The sequence below is a fragment of the Hypomesus transpacificus genome, chromosome 3 (genome assembly GCF_021917145.1).
Source record: "Hypomesus transpacificus isolate Combined female chromosome 3, fHypTra1, whole genome shotgun sequence".
NCBI classification, from domain to species: Eukaryota; Metazoa; Chordata; class Actinopteri; order Osmeriformes; family Osmeridae; genus Hypomesus; species Hypomesus transpacificus.
The window spans coordinates 3,989,991-4,009,595 of NC_061062.1; the positions used below are offsets into that span (position 1 = coordinate 3,989,991).

Sequence of the window (19,605 nt, forward strand, 5' to 3'; positions counted from 1 at the left end):
TTGTCATCGCTGGCATTTAGAAGATTGAGAGAGGAAAAGAAGAAGAAATGAAAAGGGGAGACAGTGAGAGCGAAGAAGAGATGAAGGAAGAGTGGAAGACAGGGAGGTAGAGTGGGTTGAACTGAAAGAACGAGGGTGGAGGAAGGAGGGAGAGAGGATGTGTTGTTGTAGAGGAGTGTGTGTGCAGGGTGCAGCCGCTTGCTCCTCTGACCCAGCGAGGCCACAGCACATTAAAGGAAATACCAGACATTCCTCCCTCTCTCTTTCTCTTTCTCTCTTTCTCTGTCTCTCTTTCTTTGTCTCTCTTTCTCTATCTCTCTATCTCTCTCTCTGTCTCTCTCTCTCTCTTCCTCTTTTTCCATCTCTGTCTCTTTCTCTCTAGTTCTGTTTCTCCCTCTCTTTATCTTTCCCTTTATCTCTCTCCCTTTCTTTTTCCATCTCGATGTTTCTCGCTCTTTCTCTTCTCTATTTTCTCTTTTTACCTCCCTATTTCTTTCTGTCTCCCTCTCTCTCCCTCTCTATGACCGTGACAGTGAAAGGGTGAGGAGAGAGAGAGAACAAGGAAAGAAATGAGAGATTGGACTGTTGATGCCAAAACCAACATGTTTGTTTCCAGAGCTACTTCATGTTTGATCTGTGAAACACACTGTGCCAGGCAGGGGAAAGAAATGTGACTGGACCCATATTATACTGCATCAGACCAGATATTATACTGCATCAGACCAGATATTATACTGCATCAGACCAGATATTATACTGCATCAGACCAGATATTATACTGCATCAGACCAGATTATACTGCATCAGACCAGATATTATACTGCATCAGACCAGATATTATACTGCATCAGACCAGATATTATACTGCATCAGACCAGATATTATACTGCATCAGACCAGATTATACTGCATCAGACCAGATATTATACTGCATCAGACCAGATATTATACTGCATCAGACCAGATATTATACTGCATCAGACCAGATATTATACTGCATCAGACCAGATATTACACTGCATCAAACCAGATTATACTGCATCAGACCAGATATTACACTGCATCAAACCAGATTATACTGCATCAGACCAGATATTATTATACTGGTTCAGACCAGATTTTATATTGGATCAGACCAGATTTTATACTGTACTTTATTTGTGTCTGTGTGTGTGTGTGTGTTTGTTTTGTTTATAACTATAAACTATTTATTGTCAAAAAACAAATCATCATTTTTCATCTCTGTTAACCCTGGCAGACAGGGATGCCTTGTGTGTGTGTGTGTGTGTTTGTTTGTATCTGTCAATGGCCTATAGATCTGCCTGGTGGGCTTACTACAGGTACATCCAGGTCCAGCCCAGTCGGAAAACACCAGTGTCCTTTGTGTCAGGAACAAAGAGCAATCGAATCAAATGACCTCAGATCTCCACTGATGCTGCAGCTTCCTTTGAATGATTTTCACATACACAAACACATACATAAACACAAACACACAGAAACGTACAGGATGCCCCTGTATCCTCGTTGATTTCCCACTATGGCCTTGTGCGATTGGACTTCAGTCTGGGGTCAGTGGATGCTATTGGCAGGTTCTGTCAGGCGGAAGTTTCTAGGCCACAGAATAGGAAGGTTGCCTGCTGGAGAGGATGAGGAGAGGATGAGGAGAGGGATGGGGGCGAGGGGAGAAGAGAAGCATAGAGAAGATGAGGTAGAAAAAAAGGGTAGAAAAGAGGAAAGGAAAAGAGAGGAGAAGTAGAATAGGAACACGTGTGCCATACTGCTGCTGGCTTGAACCGGTGTTTGTGTGTAAGTGAGAGACTGTGTTTGTCCCAATCGAGATTAAGGTTGTTTGTCTTTTTTGAATTCCAGGACACATATCTGTGTGTTTTGGTTGGGATATGTGTGTGTGTGTGTGCAAGTGTGTGTGTGTGTGTGTTTGGGTGTGGTGCGTTGGGTCTGGAGCTGATAAAGATGAATCACTCCCAGCCTCTTTCATGCGTGGTGCTCGTTGCTGCTGCCATTTGTAACGATAACAAAACGCCTTTCACACAAAAATGTGTTTTCCTCTCTTGGTAATGACCAGGCATGCAGGCCCAGCTTTGTTTAGCTGCTGTAAACGCAGGGCGCCTCACTGCTCTTTCATGATAATAATGTTATTTTGCTTCACACACAAGTGTGCATGTGTGTGTGTATGCGTGTGTGTGTGTGTGCAGTGGGCGAACTCTGACTGTTAGAACACCTGTAGAGTCTGCTGTTTTCATTGGAGGGCGGTCTAATGCTGGTCTGTCTATTTGAGACAGTCTGGATTAGCTGCTGTTGAAGCTAGCCATCATGTGTGTATGAACGTGTGTGTGTGTTTCCTCGTCTGTCTGTAGAGGATGTGTGTGTGTTGGAGAGGGTTATTAAGTTTGAGAGAGACGCAGTGTCTGAAAGCTCCTCTGTGTTCAGTTTCAGAGAAGGCTTCGACTTCAGGTCTTAACCAATAGGAAGTTAGTAAAGACTTGAGCAGATTGTTTAGATCCTGTGGTTGTGGTCATGTGATGTTGTGATTGGCTCAAAGACCACAGCCTTGTTTCGGAATGACTACACTTCTTTCTTCAGACTGACTGTCTTAGAAAGTGATCACCCTACACTGACCCTACTTCACCCTACACTGACCCTACCTCACTATACTCACCCTACACTGACCTTACTTCACCCTACACTGACCCTACCTCACTATACTCACCCTACACTGACCCTACCTCTCTATACTCACCCTACCTCACCCTACACTGACCCTACGTCACCCTACACTGACCCTACCTCACTATACTCACCCTACACTGACCCTACCTCTCTATACTCACCCTACCTCACCCTACACTGACCCTACGTCACCCTACACTGACCCTACCTCACCCTACACTGACCCTACCTCACCCTACATAGACCGTACCTCTCTATACTCACCTTACCTCACCCTACACTGACCCTACCTCACCCTACACTGACCCTACCTCACCCTACATAGACCCTACCTCACCCTACCTCACCCTACATATACCCTACCTCACCCTACACTGACCCTACCTCACCCTACATAGACCCTACCTCACCCTACCTCACCCTACATATACCCTACCTCACCCTACCTCACCCTACACTGACCCTACCTCACCCTACATAGACCCTACCTCACCCTACCTCACCCTACATAGACCCTACCTCATACTTCCATGCACCAGGAAATGTTTCTGTTTGCAGAGAGGTTTATGCTCCAATAAGAATTCACAGCCCCTTGTCCCCAAGGTGGTGAGTGAGGATGAAGATGATGATGATGATGATGGTGATATTTCTGTTTTAAAGCTGACAGGTGAGAAATATAAAATTATTGATCACCTTTCCTACAGTACATAAACCAAGACTGGAGAAATCAATCTCTCAGAACACTTGAAAGGTCTCCTGAGCATTAGCTAAAGCTTCCATATCGGTCCATTCTATTGTGTTGCCTCGCTTTCTTCCAGAGTGTGTGTTTGTGTGTTCTCTCTTGCTGTGTGTGCGTGTGTGTCTGTGTGTGTGTGTGTCTGTGTGCATGTGCAGTTTTTATCAAATTTGTTTATGGTGTAATTGTATAAGAGCTGATGTTAACAACGTGACATGTTGCTAACAACAAATGTTGTGTATACATTTGATCTGACATGCTCATAAAAACGGATTGGGCTATCAGAGCCTGTGGTCCAGAGTTTGCTACAATACACCAGTACTAATGGCTAAAGACTAATGCTACCGTATTTGAATGTCTGAATGTTCCACTTCTAATAGCTAATGCTACTGTATACGAGTTTCCCAGTAGTAATAGGTAAAGCTACTGAATTCAAATGTCCTATTGCTAATGGCTAATGTTACTGGATATGAATGCCTCATTGCTAAAAACTAATGCTACTTTATATGAATGTCCCAGTCCTAATAGCTAATGGCTAATGTATTATGTAACAGGCTGCGGTCCAGATTCCTGAGGTGCAGGAGGACATGTTTAGACTCCAGCCTGGAATGTGCAGATCTTCTTATCCCTGCCTCTCCCTCTGGTGAAATCCAGGCTCACATCCACTCACTCAGACACAGGCTCCCTTTAAGCCCCACTCACCACCACACTTACGCTCACAGAAATACTATACATCCAACACCCATAACATCGCATTCAAACGGGTGTATTTTTCTTTCATTCACTTGGGTCCCTCTCATCGGAAAGCAACCTTAACTACAGAACATTTTACATAGAAAATCTTTGATAGCCACAAGCTGAAAATGTGTTTGTGTGGAATTATGTAGCACTTATAGTATGTTTTCATTATACTCAAGAGTGGCGTGTATCTAAGATGGAGGTGTAGAGAACATAACAGGATGAGTCTCTTTTGATAGCACTTGTGACCCGCATACACACACACACACACACACGTAGACACAGACCTGCATGCACATACACAGAAATGCACTCACACCTACTGTAGACACACACCTGCAGGCACACCCACACACACACACACACACCTACCCACACACACACACAGCAGTATGTCTGGATCAACATCGTGTCAGGATGTTCCATGCTGGTGTCTAGATGTGATCATGACATTTATCTCTGACGGTTACCACAGTTCACAGGTTGTCAGCAGCATCTCCCCCTGGGTAGCTGAGCGGCAAAGCAGTAATGTGCTGCTCTTGGTAAAGCGAAATAGAGTTTAACTTTCACAACAGTTTGAGTGTGAGCGTGTATTGTAGCAGTAGCTTTTTAGCGTGTGTTAGAGGTGTCCAGAGGTGTGTGTGTGTGACAGGGTACAGTTGTACGTGTTCCCTGTTGTCAGTCATCTAGACGTGTTCCCAAGGATCAGGTCGGGTGATAGACGAACCTGTCGGAGGTCTGTTTATCTATCTGTCAATGTCTCCTGTCCTCTCCTCTCCCCACTCCTTCTCTCCTCTCATATATTGCTCTTTTCTTTTCTTTCTATTCTCTCTTCACTGTCTGCTTTCCTACACTTCTCTTTTCTCTATTTTTCTTTCCCCTCCACTCGAGAGAGAACCAGAGCAATACGGAGGAAAAATGGAGAGATGAACTTAGGAGAGGGGAGAAAGAGAGAGAGAGAGAGAGCATGTGTAGGAGCGAGGGAGCAAGGAAGAGAGCCAGCAGTCGGGGAGCTTGTAGGCTGGATATCAGCTGATCCATCTCTATGAGCCACTTGCTGGTTTTTATTGATATGATTAATTCACAAGACAAGATGGTTTTATGGTTTTATGGCCTGCGTGTGTATAAGTGTTCAGAACAGCAAGCAGCCTGGGGAGAGGTAGAAATGCCAGGAAGAGAGAGAGAGAACATGAGGGGAGGAGGAGACAAGGTAGAGAACGGCCAGGGAGGGAGAGAGCCGTAAGGTAAAGCGATGGAGGGAAGGAGGATGGGAGGGAGTGAAAGATGTAAGAGAGACAGATGACTCTGTTGGGATTGGTAGCTGTGTGCCTGCACTGAGATAACACTCCCTTCAGGATGACAGGATGGGAGGAGGATAGGCGGAAGAGGGAAGGGAAGAGAGAAGAGGAAGAGGGACAGATGGATGGATGAAGGCTAGTCTGATTTGGAAAGTTAAACGTGTACGTAACCTGATGGAGCTTGACCTGGTAGACTACTGGAACATTTCACCTCACCTCTGCCCAAGGTCATATCTCCTCATGTCAAGGTCATTAACATGACTCCAAGATAAGGTTGTGTAGAAGTGTATGAAGGCTGCAAGAGAAAGACTGCATCTGTAATTGGTGACCTCTCACCCCTGTCAGACCTGCTAGACAGCCTCATTACACACAGACACACTCACCTGAACCCCAGGCTTTTTATTCAACGCAACTGAAGACATATTGTTTAGTAGAAGCATTGCTTACATGCAACAAAGCCAGGACATGCACTCACACACACACACATACACACTGTCACACATACACACACACTGTCACACACACACACTGTCTCCTTCTCAAATGGGACTGCATGGATCCTGTGACCAGCTGCTCTGCCGCAACCTCTGACGACACACAGAAAAATCACCATCCCTGCTGGTTGGCTGGCTGGCAGGCTGGCTGGCTGGCTGGCAGGCTGGCTGGTACTGGAAGAATGCTGCAATGTAGGCTGTTCTGCCTGGTTGGACAATTAGCATCTTACCTTCTTTTCTCTCACAAGCTCACACACACACTTACATATTCATGCACACACACACACACTTACATATTCACACACACACGCGCGCACGCACACACACACACACACACATAGGTAGACACACACAGGCTGTTGGCAAGGCAGCAGGAGGCTGCAGACGGTTGTCGAGGGCAACCAGGACAAGTGGTGGCAGGGGAGGATGAGGAGAGGATGAAGGACAGAGAAGAGGGGGATACGACAGGTGTTAGGAGGGGGTGCAGGTGGTGCAGCTTTAGAAAAGGAAAGTAACAGTGAGTGTGTGCCTGTGTGTGCATGTTTGTGTACCTGTGTTTGTGTGTGTGTGCGTTTGTGTGTGCGTGCGTATACTTATGCCTGCGTGTGTACGTGTGTGTGTGTGTTTGTGTGTGTGGGAGACAGTGGCAACAATTGTTAAAAAACGGAGCTGTAGGAAGTATGAGTTGATCAGATGAGATGTGATAGCAGAGATATCCCTGTCTGACAGACTGCCTGTATGTTGAAAACCAGACAGCCAGACTAGAGCCTTATCTCTGAGTTCTGTCTGGGTCTCATAACAGCTTGGAAAAACCTGTGTTTGTGTGTGTGTGTGTGTTTCTGTGGGTGTGTTTGTGTGTGTGTGTGTGTGTTTGCTTGTGGCTTCACCCATACAGGAGGGTGTTCTAACCTCAATTACTGTCTCTCCTCTTTGACGGTCTTAACATTGCTTCAGCTACCGTGTGTATTGGCAGTCAGGACCACCCCATCCTCCCTCACACCCCCTCACCAGCACAATATCTTTTCCAAACGTCTGTAAGTGTTCTGGTTGGAACAAGAAGCACTTTGAGAAATTTGTTCAGACACTTGTATTCTATTGTATCCGTCCTGAAATAAATCCAAAGTGCTTCTGTATCTGTCGTTTTTCTGTAGTTCAATATGATGGTGTTACCATTCTGCTCACACTTGAATCTCAAGGTCTTTTCCTAGCATGTAGCTCCTTGAGCTGCACGTTGTTCTGGTGGATCTTTTGTTTTACAATGTTTGGCGGCTGGTATGAACCCAGCTATGCACAGTCTAGAGGATAGCTGTGTGGATCAGTCAACATTGATACCGTAGTGCTTCCATCACACCAAATGATACTAAAGAAAGCCACACCTGCTTCCCCCACCCTCTCACCCTCATCTGCTCATCCCCATCCTTTCACATTCTCACCCTCTCACGCTCATCTGCTCATCTCCATCCTCTCACACCCTCACCAACTCACTCTCACCCACTCACCCTCACCTGCTCACCCTCATCCCTTCACCACCTCACCTGCTCACCTCACCTGCTCACCCTCCCCTCCTCATCCTCTGAACACCATCACCCTCACCCTATCATCTTCACACTCTTTGTCACAGCCTCTTGTTCTTTCCTTCTCTTTCTCTCCCTTCTCTCTCTTATTCTCTTTATTTCCTCTCACTCAGTTTTCTCTCTCTCTTTCTCTCCATCAGTGCCTGTTAATCCTCTGTGGAATTTAGTTTTGAAACCATGTTAATCTTATTTTTCCTTCAGAGGCAAATACACAGAGAGAGAGAGAGATAGAGCAAGAGAGAGTCAAAGAAAGAGAAAGAAAGAGAGAAAGAGAGAGAGAGAGAGAGAGAGAGAGAGAGAGAGAGAGAGAGAGAGAGAGAGAGAGAGGAGAAGTCTGGTGCAGACAATTAAATCAAACACTATGTTGTTCCTTTTACATTGCAACTACAGGAAACCTGTCTATGTTCAGAAAAATAACATTAAATGTGTACATGTGTGTGGTTGTGGGTGAGTGTATCTGCCTTGTACAACTACACTTTTAGAGCTGGAGGTGCTTGCTGACTGTAAGTGAAATCGCTCATTTTGTTTCCCGGTCTAATGCAACATCATACGCATGCCAATGGATCCCCACTGTGCAGACTGCCACTACAGTTGAGAACGGACTCACAAATACTCACGTCTGACTGCAGGCTGCCCACACACACACACACAGACACACACACACACACAGACACACAGACACACACACACAATGGTTACAGGTCAATTCCAGGACCATCAAGCAAATGTCAGTCTGCCCTCTCACAAATGTGGAAGCATTATATAGTGGGTGGAAAGAAGAGAGGAGAGGAAATGAGTGAGCAGAGGGATAAGGAGAGGACAAGAGATAGCGAGAAGAGAGGCGGAAAGAGCACAGCAGAGAACAGGCAGAGTGCAGGGAGGGAAGAGGGAATCAATATGGCCTCGCTTTGGAGGCCCCGCAGAGCTCTCCCAGGCCCCCCGGAGCCTTCCTCCAGCTGGCTTCTGAGGCTGGCGGTTCACTTTTGCCTCGCTGGCTCGTTAAGTCCCCAAGGCTTCAGGTGTGGCTGTCCTGATCGTTCCAAATCCCTGCACCGGTGAGCTGTAGCCACAGGGGGATGCTGGGAAATGGAGTCTTTAGGAGAGCTGCCGTCGCCATCTTGGGAGTGCTGTCCTGTAGGATGCCATAATATGCAGAGTGTGCAGATGAGGAATGGAGGGGAGGAGAGGAGGGGGATGATGAGGGGAGGAGAGGAGGGGGATGATGAGGGGAGGAGAGGAGGGGGATGATGAGGGGAGGAGAGGGGGGGGATGATGAGGGGAGGAGCGGGGAAGGAGAAATGTAGGAGAGAAGAAGGAGGGGATGGAGGTTGAACCTGGGAGGATAAGGGGGGGGGGGCGGGTGACGAGGAGAGGAGGGTAAGAGGATAGAGAGATGAGAGGAGGAGGAGACTGGCTGTTTTATTCATGCAAACTTGCGCGACTCTACTGGAGCGAGGGACAGATTGATCCTGTCTAAGCTGGCGAGGAGCCAGGGAACGGCAGATCTCTTTCTCTCCTTCTCTGTCTCTCCCTTGCCCCCTCTCTATTCTATCCCGCTTTTCTGGCTCTCTCTCTCTCTTTCTCTCTCTTGCTTCCCATCAATCTCTCTTTTTCTCTGTCCCCCTTACTTGTCCTCGCTCTCTTTCTCTTTCTGTCTCAACCTGTCACCAGGTTGTCAGTATGGGTGGGTGGGGGTCAGAGATGGGGGCTCTCACCTGCTGGGGGAGGAGAGAATAAGGGGGGGGGGGCAGAGACAGGAGTCAGGCCTGGAGGGTAAACACACTTTAAATACCCAGCCAGGCGTGACTCTCACTAACAGAGACAGAAACAGAGACAGAGAGACAGACAGAAATTGAGGGAGGGGGTTAGGGTGAGAGAGAGAGAGAGAGAGAGAGAGAGAGAGAGAGAGAGAGAGAGAGAGAGAGAGAGAGGAGAGGGGGGAGAGAGAGAGAAATACAAGGAGACAACTGCACCAGGTTTAAGTGCCAGTTTTCCAAGTTGAACGTGTTATTTCAGTTTCTGCGGTATTAGAATGATGGCATTGAATGTCATCAGCTGGCTTTGAATATTCTTTTTCTCTCAGAAATTTTTTTTCTTCCTCTCAGAAGCTAATTCCTATCTGTCTGTGTTGAGAGGATTGCAGAGTGGAGGCTGTGTGCTGTAGCGGGGCTGTCATCCTGGCTTACGGACTGCTGTCAGATTAGCCAATAAGACTGTTAGTCTGGTTGACTGCTTTTTCTCCAACTCCATACAGCTCTGAATCCAAGGCTTGCTAGATGTAGCCTTGTATACCATTAATTACACACACACACACACACACACACACACACACACACACACACACACACACATACACACACACTCTAATGTATACACACACACAGCTGGATGACTTTTGTTCAGCATGTTTAGTTGCTATTTACCCCAACTAATACATCCTTATTGCATATGTTAATTAGCTTTTTTTTACTGTAATGACGCAGGTAGGAATTGTTCCCTTGCTAACATGTTGGAAATATGAAATAAAAGAAATATGGGGATCATGACCTTCCCCCCCGCCCCACACACAGACATACAAACACTGAATACACCCCAGGAGAAGACCAGCATATTATACACACATTGAGACAGCAACCAAACGCTGTCAAACTGGTTGCTAGAGAAACCAGGGAGGAAAAAAAACCGTTGCCGTAGTGATAAGAGGTCATAATGGATCAACAACAATCAGGGGGCTGATATTACATTTGAGAACACAATATGGGGTGTGTTACAGTTGTGTGTGTGTGTGTGTGTGTGTGTGTGTGTGTGTGTGTGTGTGTGTGTGTGTGTGTGTGTGTGAGAGAGTGAGAGCATGTGTGTGTTTTGGGGCATCTACTTCTGTGTACGTGTGCTTCAGTGTGTGTGTGTGTGTTATTGTATATATTGTGGCAGGGTATATTGTACTGTCACAGCAGATGTTGGCTCCTACAATGAGGCAAAGGACAGTTATACCTCCACAGAGCTGCTTGAGGGGGGAGGAACGGAGGGAGGAGCTATGGGGAGGAGAAGAAGAGGAAGGTTGGAGGGGGTGAAAGGCAGAGAACTGGGATGAGATACATGGATAGAAGTAAGAGAGAGAGACAGAGAGAGAGAGAGAGATTTAGAGAGAGAGAGAGACAGAGAGAGAGAGACAGAGAGAGAGAGACAGAGACAGAGAGGGAGAGAGACAGAGAGAGAGATACAGAGAGAGAGACAGAGAGAGAAAGAGAGAGAGACAGAGAGAGAGACACACACAGAGAGAGAGACAGAGAGAGAAAGAGAGAGAGAGAGAGAGAGAGAGAGAGAGAGAGAGAGAGAGAGAGAGAGAGAGAGAGAAAAGGTGTGGAGAAGGTGACGAGAGGAGAGGGCGATGAGTTAACGACTCAACCTACAGCCGTTTCCATCGCCTCTCCTCCTCTCGCTCTTTCGCTCCTTCTCTCGCTCTGTCTCTCCTTTCCTCGTTTTCCCCTCGTCTCCCTCCAGTGCCCTCGCCTCTGCAGTCATCCGACACACACACATGGGCACACAGACGCTCACACACACACACACACACACACACACACACACACACTGATAAACGCACACACTGCACGCATGGTTGAGGCTAGGGATGAGGGTTGATATATGAGCAAATAGAACAGCAGAAAACCAGGCGCTTTAGCATGATCCCTCTGTATGTCTCTCACTCAGTCTCTCTCTCTCACCTCCCCTCTGTATGTCTCTCACCCTGTCTCTCTCTCTCACTTTCCCTCTGTATGTCTCTCACTCAGTCTCTCTCTCTCTCTCTCTCTCTCTCACTTCCCCTCTCTTGTAAGTCTTTCTCTGAGCCTCTCAATATATGTTTGTCTCTCTCACTCGATTCTTTCACATTCTCTTTCATTCTCTTTACCTATTTCTCTCTTTCTCTGTCACCATTTCCCCACTCTCTATTTCAAGAGCATTTTCTCTCTTGCTCTTACGTAATTACATTTCAGTGCTTTATTGGTATGGAAAGTAAAGAATTACTAAATAGCTCGATAAAAAAACGCAATTACAGTAAATAAAGTTACAAATGTATGTGTAACAAAACAGTGTGTACTGTGTTTAAGTCTTTGTGAAAAGGGCTAAAGTAAAAACATTTGATTTGATCAAGACACAGTCCAGTGCGTCTTTGTTCTTAAAGGGTTCCCTGGGCTGGCCTTAACATTAGCACAGGTTCTGATGTTCTATCATCTAGAACCCTGCTCCTAATCGGCCTTCTGGCTCTGCTCTCAGTTCCTGTTCTCTTTGGGTACCAGAGCCTACATATTTATATACCGAATAGAGAAACGCATGGTGCGATGGAGGAGGGCTGGAGGAGGGAGACAGACAGACAGACAGTTCTAAAACAGACACACACGTCACGTCTGTGTAGGGCAGCGTGCTGTGTCTGCAGCCCTCTCTGTGATCCCCTGGTAGACTCAGCTCTTCTTGTCTCTGCTGATGTCACTGTGTCTCAGTGGCATAGGATTCTCTGTCGTGTCCACGTTGTGGAAATGCTCTGTACGTTGTATTTAGCTTATGAATTTCATTTGGGAATTTAAACGCTGTGTGTGTGTGTGTGTGTGTGTGTGTGTGTGCCTGGTGTGTGATCGAGCATGTTTATCTGTCCTGCTCAGACGTCGCTATAATGAACTGGGGCCTCTGTTTTCATAGTCTTATATTCTGATGCAGCTTTTAGAGGTTTGTTTATCCCGGGGGGCCTGCGACTCTGAAAAGGTTGTTTCTCTGTCTGTGTGTGTGTGTGTTTGTGTGTGTGTGTGTGCTTATGTTTTTTGTGTGTGGGTTTGTGTAAGCGTGAAAACTGCATATTTTTGGAGCAGGTTTCAGGTGAGGTTAGGAGAGGTGTGATGTTGTTAGTCTAGCTAGCTACACCTGTTGTTGTTTTTTAGTTGTTCTTTTTCCTCTATTCAAATGTAATCCTCTCCTTTTTCTGTCCTCTCCTCTCCCTCTACCCCCACCCTCTATATCTCTGTGTTAGAGACATTGGGCACACTTAAACACACACCCGATAAATGGCGATATGTGTAAGTGTGTGTGTGTCAGTGTGTTAGCGTGTGGATGTGTGACTGCATTGACTGTTCTGCTCTCTAAAACCTTAGGGAGGTGTAGAGAAGGGACACTAATGTGGCAAGAGCTCTGTTCTTTTACTGCTGATGCTGTAGAACACATTGCCACAAGAGAACAAGAATGCGTGTGTGTGGGTTTGAGTGTATGTGTGTGGGTTTGAGTGTGTGTGTGTGGGTTTGAGTGTGTGTGTGTGGGTTTGAGTGTATATGTGTGGGTTTGAGTGTGTGTGTGTGGGTTTGAGTGTGTGTGTGTGTGGGTTTGAGTGTGTGTGTGTGGGTTTGAGTGTGTGTGTGTGGGTTTGAGTGTATATGTGTGGGTTTGAGTGTGTGTGTGTGGGTTTGAGTGTGTGTGTGTGGGTTTGAGTGTGTGTGTGTGTGGGTTTGAGTGTGTGTGTGTGGGTTTGAGTGTGTGTGTGTGGGTTTGAGTGTGTGTGTGTGGGTTTGAGTGTGTGTGTGTGGGTTTGAGTGTGTGTGTGTGGGTTTGAGTGTGTGTGTGTGGGTTTGAGTGTGTGTGTGCTTGAGAGAGAGCGGCCAGGTGTGTGTGTTAGCTGTCTGGAGTGAATGATGGCGTTTTGAAGAACAGAGGCCTGGTTTGAGATACATCTTTGCTTTTAAGGAAGATTCTGCTTCTGAAAAGCCCATTTGGAGTGAAACACTCGGAACCCCACAGCCTCCTAACTCTGATGCATCGAACTGCAGCATCGCCGTGTTCCCATCGCTTCAAACATGATTTTAGCAGTAAATATTGGCTCCTGCAGGGACAGGGAGAGAGCCATGCTGCTGGGGTTATGCCAGTGGCGTAACTATAGGGAGTGCAAGGAGTGCAGCTGCACTAGGGCCCGTGGCGAAAGGGGGCCCGTCCTCGATCTCACCGTAAAAGTGAGACAACCTGACCGGGCAACTTCAGGCAATCTGACCGGGCCCCTTGCACCGCTGCGATACCGCAAATTGAGGTTCACATATGATCCAGTCTTATCAATTCGCAAACATTTCTCAATTATGGTGTCAGTTATTCAGAATTATGAGCTATCACCTGCCCAATAAACATTTAAAAACAGTCAGTGTTAACAACAGCAAATAATTAATTTTTCCTCATTTGCCTTTTGCTGAATTAAACAAATGTCGTTTTTATTAAGTAATATTGCCCTCGAAAAATAGCAAGGATGTCTGGGTAATATTGTTGTCAAAGATTCCCGCCCACCCACACACGATTGTTCCCATCCAGTTGTTGGAATACCACAGACAGTTGTTGTTGGGATACTACAGTTGTGTTGCATTAGCGTTTTTAAGCGAATTAGGCTACCCCATGCCATGCCCTTTAACATAAAAGTGGCTCCAGAAAGCGGCAGGAACGAAAAGAGCAAGATGTAAGGGTGGCAAAGCTGTCAAAACTATCCTCATTTGGATTGTGGCGAAGCGTGTTGAAGAGGACGCTACGTCTGACCCCCAGCCCGGCAACAGCAATGAGTGTGAAACTCAGCCACCAGGGTAGGCTAATAATTACATAACGTTTACTGTCTGGTGTATGCAGTTGACATGGCTATTAAACGTCATAAAAATGCACATATAGGCCTAGGCTACCAGGCAGCGGCCAGGTTAGATATAGTAAACTATGTTCAGGATGTAGTCGGAAAATAGCTAAAGCTAGATAGACTAAATGTAAACTAGCATATCTAACGAACATAAAATCAAATATTCACCATCGAAGTGACAGTTTGTTTTTTAATAGTACCCAGATAGCACACATGACAGATCGAAACGTCATTCATAACGTCGGATAAGCGTTGGTAAATGATCAGATTTTCTTCTCATCTCTGTGCTCTATTTCAAACGTCGCAGATATGTCGGCTCATGACTGACTGTTCCATTATGCTCATTCCATGTTGTAGCAAGCATAATCTAGAGCCAGAGACTCGCGAGTCAGAGCCGTTCACTTTTGAAAACAGTCATCTATCTTCACATAGAAGGAGCAGTCGTTACCCTTAATTGTACATCATGAGTAGCCTAAATTTCCTTGCGCATCGCTAAACTGAAAACTCAATAATTTCGCCTGACGATAGGTCGGTAAGGGGCCCGTTGGTGAGATCTGCACTCGGGCCCGCCAAGTCCTTGTTACGCCGCTGGGTTATGCCCTCCTGATGGCACCCACAGGAAGTGGGTTAGAGAGACAGAAAGAGCAGGTAGTTAAAGACCGCGTAAAAGACCCACAGCCATGACGGAACTGCAGCGGGCTGGAAGACTGCACTTAAACACGGAAATCAAGCTTTCACGGAACACTTTCTTTCGGTGATAATGGTGTTCTCTGTTCCCTTCTCTTATGCTTTTACAGTGCGGCTGTGTGTTACAGCTAAGGACACTCGTGTGTGTGTATGTGTCTGCGCTTTGTGCCACTCGTCTGCCATCCATTAGATATGATTATCCTCCTCCGAACCCATTTTACCTCTTTCTGCTCATCAGACATCATAGACATCCCGCACGCACGCACACACGCATGTGCATGCACACACACACACACACACACATGCACAAATAATGAATCTATTTAGTACTTCTGATGTTCTTTTCAAAGTGGGGAAGATAACATGATTTCTCTGCAAAACAAATGGTTTGGTGTGTGTGTTTCTAGTTAAAGAGACACATAGCTCATACAAGAGGTGCTTATCTCCCAGCAGCCTGCCGCGCTGCTGCCAATCTCCCTGTATCGCATAGACATGCATAGCTATCACAACACACACACACACACAGATTCACACACAGACATATGGACACACACACTCACTCCTGTTGTTCCGCTGCTAATGACTCCAGGCTTCAATCAGAGAGTCATTACAAAGCTCATGTCATAATGTTATCACCCAGCCCTCTCTGTATTGTCTGTCTTGTAGCAGTTAGAGATCATGGACTGTACACTGGGCTGTCTGTCTGTGTGTGCGTGTGTGTGTCTGTGTTTGTCTGTGTGTGCGTGTGTGTGTTGTGCGATTCCACCAGTTGACATTTTCCCTTCATCTTTGTTCACATCAGTGTCAAGTGCTCTGCCTGCCACACCCTTCCAAACCACACACACACACACACATACACACACACGCACACCCCTCAGGCTGTAGAGGCTGTGATGTTGAGACATACAAGCCGATGGTTTACTGATAAATCTGACCTGAATGATCATGAGACCGAATGATGTGATTGACAGCTCAGACAAGCACACACACATACACACGCACACACGCTCACACACACGCATACACACACATTAGACTGGTGAGGCTGAGCTCTACATAATCAGCAGTGTTTGTTCATTATGGAAGACTCCCTCTGGTTTTAGCTCCAGTTGTACATTAATACTGCATGGTACAGTTCATGTACAATATGCTAATGAGCTTCTCTGTCTATCTCCTACTCTACCTCTCCTCTCTCCCTCCTCTCCTTCCCCATCTCTCCTGTCCTTCTCCATCTCACTCTCTCTCCCTCCTCTCCTTCCCCATCACTCCTCTCCTTCTCCATCTCACTCTCTCTCCCTCATCCCCTCTCTCTCTCCTCTCCTCCCCTCTCTCTCACTCCCTCCTCCCCTCTCGCTCTCCCTCCTCCCCTCTGTCCCTCCTCCCCTCTCTCTCTCTGGACGCTCTCTCCAGAGGAGCGTCCAGACTGCTCCAAGGCGCGCTGCGAGGTCCAGTTCTCCCCCCGCTGTCCCGAGGACTCGGTGCTGATCGAGGGCTACGCGCCCCCAGGGGAGTGCTGCCCGCTCCCCAGCAGGTGCGTGTGCAGCCCTGCCGGCTGCCTCAGGAAGGTGTGCCAGCCAGGGTACCTCAACATCCTGGTGTCCAAGGGCTCTGGCAAGCCTGGAGAGTGCTGCGACCTGTACGAGTGCAAGCCAGGTGAGAGAGCACCAAGGGCAACTGATGTACTCTCTCTTTCTTCCCCCCACACACACACACACATGCACACTCTCTCTCACACACTCATACGCTCTCCCTCCCCCCACACACACACGTACACACTCTCTCTCACACGAGCGTGCTGGTTTTGCTCCCCAGTGTTCAGTGTGGACTGCAGCACTGTAGAGTGTCCTCCAGTCCAGCAGGGGGAGTGTCCTCCTGACAGCTACGAGACCCAGGTCCGTCTGACGGCCGACGGCTGCTGCACCCTGCCCACCAGGTAACCTGCCTGTCTGTCAGAGAGAGTGTGTGTGTAGGAGAGACAGTGTCTGTGTGTGTTTAACCCACCTGAATCCTGCCCAGTGCCTACCAGGAAAACTGTGTGTGTGTGTGTGTGTGAGAGAGAGAGGAAAATGGAGAGATGAACTTAGGAGAGGGGAGAAAGAGAGAGAGAGAGAGAGAGAGAGAGAGAGAGAGAGAGAGAGAGAGAGGGAGAGAGAGCGAGAGAGAGCGGGTGTAACCCCTGTCCTCTCTGCCCCCAGGTGTGAGTGTTTACCAGGTCTCTGCAGCTTTCCCCAGTGCACGGCGGGGAGTACCCCCCAAGTGGTCTCCCGCGGCGACGGGTCCCCAGGACGATGCTGTGATGTTTACGAGTGTAGCAACGGTAGGTCTGACAACATTTACCATGTCTGATTGGCTGTGGCCCATTTCCTGCTGTGTGATTGGATGAGAGTGGTCCTCTGACTGCGCAGCTTCCTGCTGTGTCTGCCCTGTGGCCAGAAACTGTTTTAGCTGGTGGGGGGCGAGGGGAGAGTGAGGACCCTCCAGTTGGCTATCAGTCTGTGGCTGTAGGAGCTGGGAAAGACAGCCTCTGAGCCACACACTGCAGTCCAGCATCAGCCCCCAGCTCCAGGGAGCCAAATCCAGCACCAACCCAACCCCAGCCCCAACCCCAATCCCAGCCCCAACCCCAGCCCCAGCCCCAACCCAGCCCCATTCCAGCACTAACCACTGCTTAAGTTCCTAAAAAGATGAGCACAGCAGCAGAGCATATTCCGTTAGGATTTAGGAGCAAAATAAATATTTACTGTCAATGCCTTTCTGTGTTTGTCTCTCAAACACTCCTACTGTTTACAGAGTTATGTCATGATACACACACACGCTAAGAAAGAGGAAGTGTTTGTGCAAATATGTGCGGGTTTGTGTGTGTGTGTAATTGATGCCTCTATAGGACCAGCTATTCACAGACCGCAGCTTAACAGTTTCCCCCTCTGCCCATGGGTGGACTATTACCTCTGGAGAGAGACACACTTAGGCATGAGCAAAGTGGGTGTGTGTGTGTGTGTGTCCGTACATGTGTGTTTAACAACATATTTTGCAGGTGGAGAGGGAATATTAGTGTGAGTGAAAGGTTGAAGGGGCAGACCAGAGCGTGTGAGTCAGAGAGATAAAGAGCAGGGGAGACGTGTCGTATTAAAACAGCTTGTCAATGATTCATGTAGTTCACATTGATATGGACGGCAGTGAACTTTAACGCCAAATCTTTCAATGAATCAGTTGAAGACCCTGGTCTTTAAAAGAAACCACGTTTTTGTGAGAGTGTGTGTTTGTGTGAGAGTGTGTGTGTGGGTGTGTCAGTGTGTGTGTGTTTCTGTGAGATTGCATGTGTGTGAGAGTGAGAGAGATCACAGTTTGAGTGGAGGCATACAGTATGTTCTAGAGGAGAGAGGAAGAAAGGGGAGAGAGGGGAGGAGGAAATGATACAGTAGTGAAGGGGGGAAGAGGACAGTAAAGAATAGAAAAGGTTTTGGAGAAACTGCGATGTAAGGAGAGGAGAGAAGAAGGGAGAGGAGAGGGAGAGAGAGGAGAGGGAGAGAGAGGAGAGGGGAGGAGAGGAGAGAGGGAGAGGAGAGATATGGAGAGGAGAGATGGAGAGGAGAGGGAGAGAGAGGGGAGAGGAGAGGGAGAGAGAGGGAGAAGAGAGGGAGAGAGAGGGAGAGAGGGGGGAAAGGAGAGGAGAGAGGAAGAGGAGAGGGAGAGAGAGGGGAGGGGAGAGGGCTAGGAATTGAGTGGAGAAGAGAGAAGACGAAGAGAGGAGGCTGACGTTTAGCAGCAGGGACGATGGTGTGACATCGCCTCCCTCCCGTTCAGAGCCTGTTTGTGTGTGTGTGTGTGTGAATGCGTGTGTGTGTGCATGCGTGTGTGTGTGAATGCGTGTGTGTACGGCCAGCCCAGCCAGAGCCAACAGCTGGTGTTGCCAGCGTGTGTGTCACTGTGCTGTCCTGCTGTGCCACCAGTCTCACATCAGAACAAAGCTGGCTGCCAGGGGAACATCAAAGATCCGAATGCACACTCACACACATTCACACAAAGAACATCTGGCCCGGCCCCACCCCGCCCCAGGGAATGACCTCACTCCTGAAGGGAGGAAGCTGATCTGTTGATCAATACCGGGCAGCTGTTGATACTGCGTCGCCGTGGTTACACTCCAACTGGGATTATTCCACCTGACCTCTGATTGGCTGGTCGTGACTCCACCTCATTAACATAAAACCAATTAACACTGAACACACTAAGGGGAGAGGTGGCGGGATGGAGGGAGTGGTGGCGAGAGTCGGACATGCTGAGAGACAAAGAGGATGGAAGAAAGGAGATGAGACCAGAGGGAGCGGGCGGGGAGACAGAGAGGGGGGAGAGGGGGAGAGGAGAGAGGGGAGAGGAAAGAGGGGGAGACAGGGAGAGGAGATGGGGAGAGGAGAGAGTGGGAGACAGGGAGAGGAGATGGGGAGAGGAGAGAGGGGAGAGGAGGAGAGGAGAGAGTGGGAGACAGGGAGAGGAGAGAGGGGAGAGGAGAGGAGAGAGTGGGAGAGGGGAGAGGGGGAGAGGAGAGAGGAGAGGAGAGAGGGGGAGAGGAGAGAGGGGAGAGGGGGAGACAGAGAGAGGGTGAGAGGAGAGAGGGGGAGACAGGGAGAGAAGAGAGGAGAGAGGGGGAGAGGAGAGAGGGAGAGACAGGGAGAGGAGATGGAGAAATGTCTACATGCTGGTCTGAATCAATCTCCTACCACCATGCTGTCCATTCAGTTCTGTATGTTTCATATTG

At 48.0% G+C, this 19,605-nt stretch overlaps 1 protein-coding gene across 1 annotated transcript in view; it reads left to right on the forward strand.

Annotated features, from left to right (window-relative positions):
• Window positions 1-19,605, forward strand: part of crim1 (cysteine rich transmembrane BMP regulator 1 (chordin-like)) — a 47,944-nt gene that overhangs the window by 10,579 nt on the left and 17,760 nt on the right. The window contains 3 exon segments of the mRNA XM_047014265.1: window positions 16,263-16,505; window positions 16,665-16,785; window positions 17,048-17,169. Coding sequence (XP_046870221.1) covers window positions 16,263-16,505; window positions 16,665-16,785; window positions 17,048-17,169 — 486 coding nt within the window.